The 16,161-nt window shown below is 39.4% G+C and overlaps 1 protein-coding gene across 7 annotated transcripts in view; it reads right to left on the reverse strand.

Moving 5' to 3' along the window:
- Positions 1-5,575: 5,575 nt before the first annotated feature.
- Positions 5,576-16,161, reverse strand: part of LMO7 (LIM domain 7) — a 281,227-nt gene continuing 270,641 nt past the window's right edge. For 6 of the 7 annotated variants that reach the window (XM_064270029.1, XM_064270027.1, XM_064270028.1 and 3 more), the window contains 5 exons: positions 15,306-15,519; positions 11,096-11,395; positions 9,091-9,199; positions 7,736-7,838; positions 5,576-6,345 (listed from right to left, as the gene is read on the reverse strand). In XM_064270029.1, coding sequence (XP_064126099.1) covers positions 6,323-6,345; positions 7,736-7,838; positions 9,091-9,199; positions 11,096-11,395; positions 15,306-15,519 — 749 coding nt within the window. In that variant the 3' untranslated portion in view covers positions 5,576-6,322. The other variant, XM_064270023.1, reaches the window with a different exon arrangement.

The raw sequence follows: 16,161 nt of genomic DNA on the forward strand, positions 1-16,161 counted from the left end.
GATCCCTCCCTGTCGTAAAGGTTCCCCACTGGTTCAGTGCTCTAAGAGAAGTATGATTAGCACCCCCTCACACCACCTGTTAATTCTCAGGTCCATGAACTGGAGAAACGAACGGCTAGAGAACGCATATGTGCTTCCTGCCTCTTTAAGTCAAGGATATGAAGAAATAAGCTTTAGGAATATTTATGAAATTTTAAAACAGAACTTGCTTATGCATTATCATATTTTTATGCAAATAACACACACTATGTTTGTTTGCCAACTGCACCTGCCCCTTTCGAGATATTTTTATAAGCACTGCTATGCCAATTTTTTTACATGCTGCTGTAAAAAATTAACATATCACGCTTACAAAAATACCTTGCAGGGCAGGTGGACATGGTTGGCAAACAAAAGTAGAAGGTGCATGTTATCTGCAGTAAAAATATGGTAATAAGGCATCTAGACAGCAGGGTTTTTTTTTTTTTTTTTAATTGTGGCATGGGTATATAGACATTTGCTACTTCAACATTCTTTTACATGAACAATTCAATGACATTAATCACGTTCATCATGTTGTGCAACTCATCACCACTCTCAATTTCAAAATTTTTCTGTCACCCTGAAGAAGCTCAGTGCCCAGTAAGCAATGAATCCCTCTTTGCCCCTTCTGACTCACCTCTCCCTGCTTCCCACAAAGCATACATGAAAATATATACTGGAAATAATGAAAACAACATGCACTGAAGATAATGAAAATTCTTAGCACTAAGATCTAAAACTGGAGCCCCGGTGACACAGTGGCTAAAAGCTCAGGCTGTTAACCAACATGTCAGCAGTTCAAATCTACCAGCTGCTCCTTGGAAACCCTGTGAGGCTGTTCTACTCTGTCCTACAGGGTCGCTATGAGTCGGAATTGACTCGATGGCAATGGTTTTTAAGATCTAAAACTAGCAATCCAATGCTAGAGCCTGGAAAAATTCTTATCAATTGCCATGAAGCTAAACTAGAATCATAATTCAAGGTAGTTTGAAATGAGGCAGAGTGGCTGTGGTCCGCTTCTTGGCTAAGAGATCCCAAGTCTGTTTACCAGAACAATGTAGAGTGGAATTGCTACCTCACTGGCAGCTCTGTCTTTGAAGGCAACCAGTGTACCACCACCCCCGCCAAGTACTTTTCTCTCCACGCATTTCCCAGACTTCCAGATACTACAAGGCAGATGGTGGAAGGGAAGTAGCAGTGGTGACACTCAATGTACAAAGAAGTGTGGTTCTAGTTCCTAATATATTCTGGGAAGGGTGCAAATAGAAAGGAGCCTGGAGATGTCTCTTCATGTTCTCCTTCAGTTCATCTCACTGGGAAAATAGGCAGAAATATCACAGCCAAGTAGTTAAAGGTTGCCAGACACTGGCAACTGGACTAGGTACCGGAAGCCCTCATGGTGCAGTGGTTAAAGTGCTAGACTGGTAACCAAAAGGTTGGTGGTTCGAACCCACCAGCCACTCCATGCAAGAAAGATGTGGTAGTCAGCTTACATAAAGATTTACAGCCTTGGAAACCCTATGGGGCAGTTCTACCCGTCCTGTAGGGTCACTATGATCTGGAATCGACTCAGCGGCAGTGGGTTTGGTTTTTGGTTATACAGGAAGAACATCCAATTAAAACATCTGAGGAGGCTCACCAAAACCAATACTTGCATGATCAGTAAAAATGCACGTCACAAATTGATCTCCCATTTTGTCAACTTTCAGTCCTCGCTTACTGAACCTCTGGGTAGCATTTGACACAACAGGTCCCTCCCTCCTCAAAACATAACCTTGACTTGACTTCTAGGGTGCCAGAATCTTGGTTCTTCTCTCGCCTGTTGGACACTTTTCTTCATCTCTGACATTGGACATCTCCTCTAGTCAGGGACCAGGTGATACCCTCATGTTTCTTGGCTTAAATGTCATCTATACTTTGAGGATTCAGCATTTGTATCTCCAGCCTGGACCTCTCTCTTAAACTTCAGACTTGCATAGCCAGCTGCCTACTCAACAACTCCTCCTGGGTATCTAATAGACGTTCAACCTTACCTTGTTTAAAAACCAGATGTGCTCTACCCATGACCTTCTCCATTTATGAAAATGGCAATTCTATTTTCCAGCTCCCCAGGCCAGCATCTTGGGGTCATCTTTAACCCTTCCTTTTCATTCATGTCACATCCAATCTATCATCAAATTCTGTCACCTTCCCCTTCAAGATATCTACTACATAATCTGCCCACTCCTCACTACCTTCCCTGCACCAACGCTGATAAATCTCATCTTTTTTCTGGACAATTTCCACAGACTCCTAACTGGTCTTCCTGCTATACCTTTCCCCTTCTGAATTCCATTCTTCACACAGCAGTCAGTAGTCCTTTTAAAACAACCACTTGCCCTCAAGTCCATCCTGACTCATGGCAATCTCGTATGCATCAGAGTAGAACTGTGTTCCATATGCTTTCCAATGACTGCTTTTACAGCAGATTTCCAGACCTTTCTTCTGAGACACCTCTGGGTGGATTCAAACTTCCAAACTTTTGATTAGCAGCCAAGCAGGTTAACAATTTGCACCACCCAGTGGCTCCTTTAAACCATAAATCAGTTCATGTCACTCCTTTGCTCAAACCTGTCAATGTCTTCCTATCTGGTAGCCAGGTGAAATCAGAGGCTGAGCACCTTAAATTTATTCAAGAATTAGTTGATTTTAGACTGGTTTGGAGTTTTAACATTTAATCTTTTTTTTTTTTTTCCTATCTCTAGCTTTTCCTGTGTCTAGCCCAGAGACCTCCATTACTCGCAACTAAGAACTTGGGTGTAGTCAGTAGGTCCCTTCCCCCTAGGTCTTTGTCTTCTCAGCACCAGGAAGCCACAGAATTTTCCACTCCACTTCTCAGAGTTTGTGGCTTAGTTCTTTAGCCTCTACTCAACACCTCCACTTAGATATCTAATAGATCGTTCAACCTTACCACGTTTAAAAAACAAACTCCAGATGTGTCTGCCTGGCCTATAGCTGAAGTGCAGTAACAGCCTGCTGACCTGTGTCCTCCTTTCCCAAAACTCCTTCCACTCACCCTCTCTCATCCCACTCTGGCCACATGGCTGCTTCTTGAACACACCCAATGGTCTCCTGCCTCAAGAATTTTACACTTGTTGTTCCCTATACCTGGAATGCTTTTCCCTCAAATACACTGTATGGTTTGATCCCTCACATCCCTGATGACCCATATAAAAAGGCACCAGGAAACCTCCATATTCAGCGCTCACAGATCCTCTTTATCGGGATTATTTATTCTCCATTGTCCTTATCACCACGTGCATGTTTCCATGTGTTTCTTTATGGTTATCTCCAACTAGAAACATAATCCCCATTAGAACCAAGACTTTTTATTTATTCACTGCTGTGTCTATGATACCTAAAACAGTGCCTGGCACATAGGTTTGAATGAAAATATTTGTTGAATGACTGAATCTTCCCTTGTTCCTAGATAAAGTAAGTAGCAAACACCCATGGGATTATAAAAAGGTATTACAGAATCAGTATCTTAGAAAAAAACAGCTCTGAAAACTGTACTAAGAAGTTTTTATCACTAAGCAAAATAGTGAGAAGAGAAAAAAAATCCTAAGAACAGAGCAGATTAAGTAGAAAAATCAACAGATCAATATTAAAAGACTAAAGGCTTAAGATGAAAACCAATAATGGTCAGAGAAGATGTTGCATAAGAAAACTGAAAGTGTGACATAAGAATTAAAGCCTGCACCTGGAGGCACTAATGAGCAGTATTAACAAGGCAGAAGAATTTCAGTTTGGTGAACATGCAATAAGATAGACAAGCTCCTGGGCAACATGGGAATCTAAACTGGAACATCCTTCTGGAACTCAATTTGGTAATAAAGTCATGTGCCACATAACGTCCGTTCAGGCAATGTCTGACTACATACAACATCCGTGGTCCCATAAGGTTATAATAGAGTTCAGTAATGTGGATCAGAGAACAGGATATAGTGGACATAACCAGATGTAGCAAGCTCAACAGCTTCCGGCACACAACACATGTATTTCATGTCTCTTGTATACAAAGCAACTGCACTGCTAGGTGTATGATGGTACAATACATATTTAACCTATAATACATACGTCTCGATAGTCATAATAAAAACCTATGTTACTGGCTTATGTATGTACTTCCTATCATTATTTTAATGTGAACGTTCCCTACTTAAAAATAAGAAGTTTATAGTATAACAGTGTAAGCTTGGACTCATATAGCAACATCCAATCTCACGTATTGCATGTCTTGAGTGTTGTAGCGTTCTCTGTTTAATTTTCTTATGAAAATATTACTGTGAAGGGCATCATGGCTCCCAAATGCAGCAAAACCAGTGCTAGCGATAGCAGCAGCAAGAGGCAAAGAAGAGGTATTGATTTAGAAGTGAAACAAAAGGTTATTAAACAATTGGAAGGTGGAAAAACAATGAATGCCATTGCTTGTGATTCAGGCATACTTGCACAACGTCCAAATCACATAATGTCTTATTTCACAGAACATACCACGGACACCAAGCAATACATGACGTACCTATGTATCCCAAGACCCTTAAAATGCATAACCTCTGAGCCGGCAATCTCTTATCTGTGAATCTAATACAAAGACACAGAGATATGATCAGAGAGTCCATTATAGAATTCTAGAAAGAATTGAAATGTACATAATAGAATTATCAACTAAATATTAGTAAAGCCAAACAGTCGAGCACTATTCAGCCATTAATAAAGACAAATATAAATGACTTTAAAAGCATAAGAAAATTCACAATCTAATATTAAGAAAGGAGAATAAATAACCACACGTAGAATGAGTTCAAACCAGAGCTCTTAGTCTTTGGAGCTGGGATTCAGAATTATATTCTATAAGCTTTGAGGTGTTTGATAAAGGTTCATCAATAAACACATATTACTTTAATAATAAGGAATAAAGAATAAGAACTAAAAACAGAAAAAGTTAGACCTAAATTCTTAATTTTCTCTCACAACGGGTGGATTTCCTAGAATCATCCACCCGTTATTTTGAAGAATTCAAGCAAGTTTATATTTTTGCCCCAATCGTGCTAAAGTTTTGTATTCTTCCATTCCTAGTCCAGATTTCTGAAGTACATTAAGGTATAGTTTACTCTGCAGAATTTTCTAAATTCACTGTTATTTTCTTCTTTTATCGCTAGGGTCGCAAAATGAATAACTAAGGATTTTATGTAAACAATGCAACAATTTACCATTCACATCACCTCTTAACATAAAAACATACTGTGTTCAAGAACATAACTTCTGATCAAAAATAAAAACAAAGGAAATTCCTCCTTAAAGTTTTTCAGTAAAAACAGTATCAAGACTGTGATGATAGTTTCCCATATATCACAACTTGCCAAATTGTATACTTTCTTTACATGCAATTTATTTTATGTCAATTACTCCTTTGAAAAGCTTTAAATAAAACACAAAATTGAGAAAGGCCATATAATTAAGTATGATCAGGAGACATGAAAGGTATACACACACACACACAAAGAAAACACTCTTTAAATGCATCAACAATTTTATTTACAAATGCAGCTGAACAGAGAGGCTCACTAGTTTATGGAGAAAACCTTCTGGTATACAAACCATGGTTATTTTTTCTTAACGAAAAAAAGATGCTTTCTACTGACAATTGCTTAGCAACAATCCTGGTAAAGAAAATATAGCTCCCCTCATCAAGCAAACAAAATGTTACGTTAGCATTTTTTTTTTTAAATCATATTACATAGGAAGGGAAAAAAAGGATACAGAGAGCAAAACTGCGAGTGGATTTCAATGAAATTTTCCATATGGTTCTGCATTTAGTGTCCATTATAATAAACAAAGCAAATGCAATTACATATTTATATTAACTATCTCCAATAATGCTTAAGAACTTTAAAAAAAAAAAAACAATAAAATACCCTCTTCAAAACACCACAAGAAAGTCAAACTAGATCATTGTCAGTCTCAAAAATATTTGGAAATTCTTATTTTTTTCTCTTGTGCTTTTAATATGCTGAATTCAAAAACGTAAATACTGCACTTTTCCCCCGCACATAATTCCTTCTTATAAATAAACAACAACAAGAATACAGGTTTTATCAGGAATACAATGCTTCTATGGAATCTAAACAGGCAAAAAAAAGGGAGGTTATTGTTTTTCAAAATGAGAGCAAAGAGACATACAACATATATTTATAGGTCTACAGCAGCAGCAACCACCTCTTCTTCTATCTGCAACAGTGCTTTCGTAGGGATGTTTGCATCACATGGCGGTTGGCTGTCCAGCTGATCAGGCAAGGAGAGAAGAAAGAAAGGTGCTTAGATTCAATAACACTTGAATACTGTCACCTGGGATACAAAGCAGTCATCACTCAGAGAATGGCCCAGTGAGATGGAAAGAGTCACGTTGTCAGTCACTCTCAGGACAAAGCTAGGCAAATTCACAGCCTCTGGGCTCTAGAAGTCTTTATTTGCGAAAAAAAAAAAAAAAAAAAGAATAAAAATCAATTGCTGATATAGAAATGACACTCAACTCTCTATTATTTGCACTGGAGGTGGGTAAAGGCATGGGCAGTTTGTCAATGACAATTCCAAGAAATCAATTCCACTTGGCTTTGGAATTTGATTAAAGAGAGAAAAGGGCACACACATACATACATTCCCCCCATAATATGCCCAGCCTTGACATTCTCCAACCTCAATGCCAGCATCCAGGAAAGAACTGGACAGCTTGGGTAAAAAGGCTCAGAACCCACGGACAGATAAAAGAGAGTTGACTGGGCTTATGCCATTTACAAACGCACTCTCTCCGCATAAAGGGCTGTATAAATACCTCGGAGTTCAAAAGCGAATTGTTTTGCTGATACCACTTGTAATACCCTTTCACAACGAGGAAGAAATACATGTTACCAGCAGCGAGGTTCAAAATACAAACAGTGAGAATGGTTTCTTTATGTAGCTATAAACAATATGCAATCTAATTACGCTGTCCTATGTTTTATAACACGCTTAGAAATAAAACATGCATAGACACAAAGCAGTACGTGAAGTTTTTGAAAAACTCAACTTTTCCAAAAATAAAACTGAAACATCACATAATTAGAATTAATGTGCTTTTAAAAAAATCATATATATATTAACGTGCGGTTATATATTATAATAAAGGATCAACTGACTGCTTATTCTTTATTACTTTTTTAAAGGATATTTTTTTAAGTTGGTCATTTTCTAAATCACATAATCAAAGCTCATTTGTTAAACGGCAGAACTAAGCTGAAGGTGCTGAAGACATACCAATCCCCTTTGCCAACACACAGTAATTACAGTCTACTTGATTCCCTTGAGCTGTCTTGAGTGTCTGTCTGTCTGTCTGTCTGTATTGGAATCATTAGCAGCTCCTCCAGACCCTGCATGGATGGCAGAGGAACCTGTCCTGGCTCTCAGGCACTCGTTCCCTCGCCATTCCTGGGCCCCACAACCCACCCGTTTGGCTGGAATCCTGAGCAGTGACTCATTCAGTGCACACTTTTTCCAAGGAGACAGGCTAAGATTACTCAAAACTGGAATTCTAAGGCATGGAGTTTGCCGGGGAGCAGGCTGTAGCGTCAGGGAAGTGCATGGGCACCCGTGTTCTCCTTAAAAGAGAAGAAATTTTCTCTCTGATTTGCTCTCTTACATTTGAATCTGAGATAGCAGTCATTGCAGTACAGTTGGTTGTTTCGGATTCTGACTTCGGCTCCTGAGGAAGAGCCGCCGAGGTCACGTTCACAGGCCACACACTGGGGAGGGGGATAAAAAAGAGAACATCCTCCATCAGTCAGTGCAGCAAAGCTTGGGCCAGCCCCAGGGACAGAAGGGGAAGAGCAGAATGCAGCTTCTAAGCTCCTAGGTACATTTTAGCGAAAGCAAAAGGAAAAAAAAATGGCTAAAAGATAATTAGTAGATTAAAATGATGCCTGCCAGATGAGACATAAAGAATCATAAGGTCAATTTCGAGAGCCAAGATGATCAAGCTAAATACACCTAAAAGCAGAAATGATTCAGTGATTAGCTTAAGGAAATTTTGTCCTCATTGCCCCCGAGGAGAATGAAAGCGGGTGAGACACCATATGAAAGAACTGGCTGAGGTGAATGAAGACTGGGACTTGGCTCCCCACCCTGGGATGGTCCCTCCCAGTATCCCTGCTTTACTGGCTTGGCAGGTGTTCCCACATGGCACCTTCCCTTCAAGGCTGGGTATTTTGGTTCCACGTGCTCAAACACTAATTATTTTGACTCATCCTGCTCTGCTTAGGAACAACCCAAGCCAGCAATGTACAAGCTGAAACAAAATGAGGTCTGCGGGACTCCGGGATCAACAACAAAAATCCTTCTCTGGCCCCATGCAAGTTTAAGAATCACACAGATGTGTCTCTAGAGACAGATACTGCAAAACAAAGCAGGCACTGCTTTCGTTCTTTCTTGTGTGCAAAAACCTATCAAGTGTAAGCAGCCTGTGCAATTTTAAACATATTTGCAATAGTTTTCCTCATATACTCTCCCTAGTCAAAGCTATGCTTTCAAACTCTGTTGTAACTGCATGTCCCCATGCTGTTAATGGAGCCTTGGCATTTAAGTCCACAATGTTTAAGAGCTCGGCTGCCACTCCTTGGAAACCCTATGGGGCAATTCTAATCCGTCCTATAGGACCACTATGAGTCAGAATTAACTCAATGGCAATGGGTTTGCATTTCTGGTTTTATGATGTTAACAACACTGGTACATTATATCTGACATATGCCTAAGGCAGCATGTTAGAGAAGACATTTATGCACTCTAACAAATCAGAGATAGAAAGAGCACAGCATTTCTAGATTAACTATTTAAAACTATGGTCATGACTTGAGAACTAATAGCAGCAATTCATGAGTCAAAGCGCAGATGCAGGGAGCACCTAGCTCATTAGTGCACGCCCACACCCAGAGCTGAAAGAAGCCATGCGCTCTCCAAGCAAAGCTTTGTGGACCTGCAGGCTGTAGATCTCCAGCTCACCTTAAAACAATGTAAATGGTAACAAAGACCCAAGGACTCGATGATCATGGCGGCTCCTTTGCCCAGAATGTTACTGCAGTAGGAGCACACGCGCTTCCCACTGACTGACCTAGACACAGAACAAGCAAGAAGGGAATAGACGCTCTCACCTGTGCAGCGCAAGATTGTTACTGAAAATAGCACTTGGGTATTAACATTCAGAATAATTTCAGAAACGCTCTACATATCAGTGGGAGAAAAACTTTCAGAAGCCAACCAAAGCTTGCCTTGTATATTGTAACACTAAAGGATCTCCAGGGTGGCGCTGAGACCTTTGCCACCTAATCACAGAATGCACCATTTCGGTGAAACGGGTCCATTCTGCACCAGTTTCTAGCATCGCTGTATGCAGCAGCTGTGTCTGCCCACCGCCCTCTCCCCCTCCTTTAATCTATCCTACATCTTCTTGCCAGTCTAACCTGTTAAGACAACTCTAAATCTAAATCATGTCATTCAAAAGAACAAACCAACTTCCTTTGTGAGGCACAGAAAGTTCTCTGTAACCTACTCCGTCAACCTTATTTTCACCCTCTTTTCTATTCATTTAGTGTTCTAGTTAGAACAGAGGTGTCAAAGCTTTCCTGACTCTCAACCTCTGGCTTAAAAGATTGCCTCTGTCAAGAGAAGAAAAAGAAAATTGCCTCACAGCTACCATCTAGATAGATAAGAAGGGTTTCTAATCTATTTTGGATGCAGGTCTTATCTCCTGTCCCAGGTGATAAGATGAAGGCCACTTCTTACTTACCTTTGCATGCCCACAGTATAGCACAGTGCTGCAGTCCCACTGAACAGTGAGGTATAGCTGTTGACAGCTTGATTTTAGAGGGCCACTTCCTAAACGGAGACCTTCTCAGGGCAGAAAAGCCCACAGCCTGTCTCCTATCTACTCTCCTACAGTGGGGCTCTCAGTAAGCAAGTGGGTAACCTCTCCTCTTGCCTTCCTTCCACCCAAGGACCTCCTTGTCTCCCCCTAAATTTACCATAAATCTTTAGCCCCTTCTTCTTTCAATTCAAACTCCCAGATACTAATTTTGTAGACCCTGCAACATGTCATATTATTTTAGATTGGTATATAATGTTTTCTTACCAAAGTTCCTGATTTGACAGCTAAAAATAAAACTGTTAATATTAATCATTGTGTTTTCGCTTGTAAGCATTTAATTTATGATGAAAAGTACTATATGCCAATAGAGCGCACTCGTTTCTGGTGACAGAAGCACTGCAGCGTGAAGTTACATGAAGCATGAATTATCTGTAGAGAAGGTACACAGATCTAAAAAGCCTAGCACATTTGGATATCTGTGCCTTACTCCATATCAAAAGGCAAGTTTCTAGTGAAGACCCATCACTGTAACTCTTACCCAGCATATGGCCTACAGAAAAAGTCAGCTGATGGAGACTGAACAAAATATTGGCAAAACAGAGACCAGATAAGCACTGATCTTGATAATCAAAAGTCTGAAAAGCAAGGTGTAATTTTTTTTTTTTTTTTTTTTTGGTACAGCTGGTTAAAAGCTCCACAGACGGCATGACTTGGTTATCATGCCTTCCATTCACACTCATTTCTTATAAAATGAGTTTTTTTTTTTTTATAACAATATAACAATAGTCAAACATTTTACAATGCAGCTTTCACTCATAAATTTGAAAAGCATTCATGAGCTACTCTGTGCTTTTACGATTCCACACTGAAGATTACTGATATGTATCTACGTCAAAGATGCTGACCACAAGCATAAGCAAAAGAGACCGTGGCAATAAAGGAGACATTTTAAAGGTTTACAGCGGCTTCACAAGAAACCCACAAACGCTATTAGGAAAAGTATTAAGAGACGTTTTCTTGACACACCAAAAAGAGTTTGGTTTTCTTTTTCATTGGAAAGCTTAGACAAGATTTGGGGGAAATTTTAAGGGAAAAATACCTCCAAGGTTAAGAGAAGAAAAAGAGAAACAGGAAGGGCCTCACCTGCTGCTGCGTTGCTGGGACCCCGACTGTGAAGTTGAAGGGGAATGGCTGAGTGGTATGGGGGAAGGGGTGGTGGATACACCTGTGGTCATAGTCTTCACGGAACCAGCTGAAGGAGGGGGTAAACTGGAGGCTGGGTTTCGCATGTAGGCACGGTTTGATGTGGACACGAGCTGAGGTGGTGGGCGACTGAAGTCTTGAACAGAGGAAGATGTATGGAATCCTGTAGGCTGATTGAGCCAAGGGGACTGTCTCCAAGAACTGGATCTTGGTGAATCCAGGTTATCTAGAGATTCACCTCTGAAAAATAATAAAGGATTCATCAAAATAGGTATGACAGAAATCCATTTAATACATCATTAAAAAAACAGCTGCCATCTAGTCAACTCCAACTCATGGCGACCCCATTTGTGTCAGAGTAGAACAGTGCTCCACAGGGTTTTCAATGGCTGATTTCATCAGAAATAGATCACCAGGCCTTTCTTTCAAGGTTCCTCTGGGTGGACTCAAACCACCAACCTTTTGGTTAGCAGCCATGCACATTAACCATTTGCATGACCCAAAAACCCCAACTTATCATTACAGTTTCTAAAATACCCATTTTATGTATTTTATAAGCAGGTATTAAGAAATCTAGTTACATATAAAATCACCTTGAACAAGAAAAGTTTCTCTTCATCATTAGAAACATCATGATGTTGCACATTTCAATCATTTATTTTTAAATACTTGGTACTTAGATAAAGGAGCCCTGGTGAAACAGTGCTTAAGAGCTCGGCTGCTGACCAAAAGGCTGGCGGTTCAAATCCACCAGCCACTCTTTGGAAACCCTATGCAGCAGTTCTACCCTGTCCTATAGGGTTGCTATGAGTCAGAATCAACTTGATGGCACCAGGTTTGGTTTGGTTGGTTTAGGTAAATACCAACCAAAGTTGGGAAGAGGGGAATCTATGAAAAAAAATCTTAAAAACTAAGCTTATGCTAAAATTCAGAAGATAGACATTCATCCTTCAAGTATTCAACAGTTTAGATATATCAGGCTTCAAACTCTTTTTAAACCCCAACCAAAAAAAAAAAAATATATATATATATATATGTCTGTGTGTATATATAAATATATATATAAATATATATATATATTTTTTTTTAAGCACTTACATATGCCAGGTATTAGGCTAGACACTTTCACAAAAAATATTAAACTTATTTAATACCCACGACACTATATAACATTCTTTTTAAATATCAGAGAAATTATGTAGCTAGTAAGTGGTGGAACTGGTTTTCGAACCGAAGCCTTCTGACTCCAAAGCGAGCCAAGCCATGCCTACTATGTAACCTTCATTCACTCACCAACCAAAACCATCAATTTAAACAACCGCTGAATTTCACGTTGTGCAAGGATTCACTGACCACTCCCTGAAACTGAATGTGTGTTACGACAGAACTTAGCTTACAAACTGACTTAAATATAACTTTTTGAAAAATAGCTCTTAAATAAATTTATATTAAAAATATCAATACTCATACTTAAAAATATCTCAATACTTATCTATAAAAACTAACTGAATTATTTTTCCCTTACATGGGCAATTTTATTATTGTTTTTAAAAATTTCTTAGACCAGGTTTGAAAATTTTGTTTTCCTTTTATAATTATAAAAGTAATACATCATCGTGTTAAAAAAAATACAAGCAGTATTGAAGGGTATGTGTGAGAAAGAGATAAACCCCCCCCTCTTACTTACCAAAACTCACCTGCCCTAGTTCCCGCAGAAATTTTGTATCCTTTGGGCCTTTTCTCACATATGGAAGCACATATTTACATACATTTATACAAATTTGCATATGTAAGTATTACCATCTCTCTATATATATGTAATATAGTCATGTATTTAACATTTTTAAAAATATGGGATTATTCTACAATGCGTATTCTTCAGTAGCTTGCTTTTTTTTCCACTAAACATGTATTACTTGAAACTCTTTTCCTATCAATTTAGGAGAGAGACTAGACTTTGGTGGCCCCAATGAACCATGCCCCCTGATATTCATGTTCTTGTGTAGTCCTCCCCACCGACTTTGGCCTTGGTCATGTGGCTAACTTTGGCCGATGCGGGTCAGCAAGCATGATGCAAATGGAGGTTTGATAAGCACCTGCATACTGGGTCTTGCTCTCCCGGAACGGTTCCTCTGCATCCAAACCATGCCATGGGGCGGCCCAAGCAACTATGTGGAGACCTCACCCATGTGGAGAACAGAGGCTCCCAATCAATAGCTGACTTCCTGGTGGAGCCTCTAGATCAGGGGTCAGCAAATTACAGGCCACAGCAGGGTTTGTGCGGCCCTGAGCTAAGAATGTTTCCTTATATTTTCAAAGAGTTATTTAAAAAAAAATTAAAAAGAAGCATATATGACAGGGACCTGTGTGGCCCACAAATCCTTAATTATTCACTATTTCCTTTACACACACACACACAACAAAATTGCCCGTATCTGCTCTAAATGATTGCAGTTGCCCAAATGCCCCAGCCAGCACCAAGAAGAAAAAAGTGCCCAGTCAACCCTCAAAACTGTGAGAGATAATGAATTGTTTTAACCCACACATTCAAGGCAGTGTGTCTCTTTCATTTTTTTAAGGAAAAAAAAAAAAGGCACTGCCGTCGAGTCAATTCCAACTCATAGCTACCTTAGCAGTGTGTCACCATTTATTTAGCTAATACTCAACCTGTTAACCAGTTGCCTTCAAGTTAATTCCAACTCATGGCCATCCCTTGTGTGTCAGAGTAGAACTGTGCTCCACAGAGTTTCAATGGCCAATTTTTCAGAAAATAGATCACCTGGCCTTTCTTCTAAGATACCTCTGGCTGGACTCAAACCTCCAACTTTTCAGTTAGCAGCCAACCATTTGCATTATTTCTCAAAAACAGACACTGAAATTATACCTTGTTTTTTCTTTTGTTATTGCCAACAATATTTCAATGAACACACTCGGTTACTGTGCTTTTACTTTTTTTATGCAGATAGCGTGTGTCTTCTGTGTTTTTTTGGTGACCATGCCCTACCCCCATGAAGTATTTTCATAAGAGCCGCTATACCAATTTTTTTTTTACTTGTTGCTGTAAAAAAAAATAAATTAGCATAGCACGCTTACGAAAATGACTCGTGGAGGAGGGCATGGTTAGCACACAAACATAGAAGGTGCTCATTATTTGTGTAAAAATACAGTATATTTGTGCAAAATTATCCAAATATATACAGAAGATAAAGTGCTAGAAAATGAAATTACTCACAGGGTTCAGGCACATAAACTTTTGCTAAATACACACTGCAAAACTGTCCTATTTCCTCATACAATTGTCAGTAGTAGGTTTAATCAATCTTTTAACTCTCTACAGATCCAATAGATGAAGGAGGTCTATCACTGCTGTTTCAGGAGTAGTGTTGAACACGTTTTTATATGCTTATTGCCTTTTTATATGAACTGCCTGTTCATATCACTTCTCTATGGTGAGTTTATTTACCAATTTATAGGAGTTATTTGTACGTTGAGATAATCAGCCCTTTGTCCTGCACTGTCCTGCATAATGTTCCCCCACTCGTTTGTCAGCTATGGAAATACTGATTCAGAGTAGAGGCAACATTCGTTTCTCCAGGATACACTATTTAACATAGTCATCTATTTATATCCACTTAATTTATATTTATATACTTACTTTCTTAAAGTGATAAAAATTAGGTTTTCACACGTTGTGGGCACTGATTCCAACCTAACCATTATCTTACGATAAACATAAACAAACATTATTTCTTTAATGTTCAGTAGCCAATTAAACACTAAGAGCAGCATAAGTTATTTAAGTGTCTGAATTTCACTTCAGAGTGTAGCATCCAGCTTTGTGACTTATTAGCCCCGTGGTTTTGGCCAAGTGTCTTTCCTGCTTGAGCCACCGTTTCAATTGAATAACTGTCCCTGCCCGAAAACATTTTCCCCAGATAAAGTGAGATGGCGCAGACAAGCCAATCAGCATGTGTCTGGCACATAATAGGTGCTCAGCAACATTTGCTCTACTTTCTTTTCTCCCACTAAACCTTCGGTAAGTAGGAGAAGAAATTACGATGACATCTCTTCTGCCCAAAACACTCAGCATGCCTAAAATTCGCCTTTCTCATAGTAAAGAACAGGAAATAATTTCTAAGACATCTTGTACCTTCTCATCATTCCAGGCAGGCTGACAGGCTCTTTATTCACACTGGAGCTGCGCTGTCGGATCCAGCTGTTGTCATTGTGAAGGGATGTTCTCTTCCGCATTTCTTGAAGGATCTGCTGTCTCTCCAACTCCGCTCCTGATGGGACTTGTTCCTTCTTGGAGCTCCTCTGTAGAGTGCTTGTGCCCCCAATCCGGTCCAAATATTTACTGCTTCCTAAATTAACAACACATCAAAAAGCTTCAGGATCTGCACATAAAAAGTGATCATGGATAACCCTCCAAATGGTACTGCCAAAAATGTGTGCGCATGTGCTAACGAGATCAATTCACACGGAGGCTGCTGCATAAGAACTTAACGTTAACAGTCTCTGATGCCTGGAAATGCCAATGCCACAGCCAGAGGAACACCACAAAGCACATTCAGGACAACGAAGGAGGCTGAGGGCAGCAATATTATCTTTACAGATGTTGATCTAGAAACAGTTTTTCTTCTAAATTAAATCAATCAAGCACATGCTATCAAACGCTTGCTGGGACAACTCTACAGGGAACAGGGAGTTTTCTTCTTTCAAAAAATTTACACTCCCACTGGGGAGTGCATGTACCTCCCACTTGCACAATTCAAGCTCTCATGGCATAAATCATGGAATAAAACTTGACCAAACTGTAGGAATGGAAATGTATTCAAGCCACTGAAATGGCTTTTGTGAACTTAAAAAAAATATCCAAGTCATCCAAATGACAGCCCAAGAATGTCACCAAAATTGTGTCTGCTCTAAGAAACTCTCAGAACTATAATTTGGATGTTGAATTTATTAATAACAAGTGAAGATTTTATCCTGAGGACTTTGTCTCA

This window comes from Loxodonta africana, chromosome 17 (genome assembly GCF_030014295.1).
Source record: "Loxodonta africana isolate mLoxAfr1 chromosome 17, mLoxAfr1.hap2, whole genome shotgun sequence".
Lineage (NCBI taxonomy): Eukaryota > Metazoa > Chordata > Mammalia > Proboscidea > Elephantidae > Loxodonta > Loxodonta africana.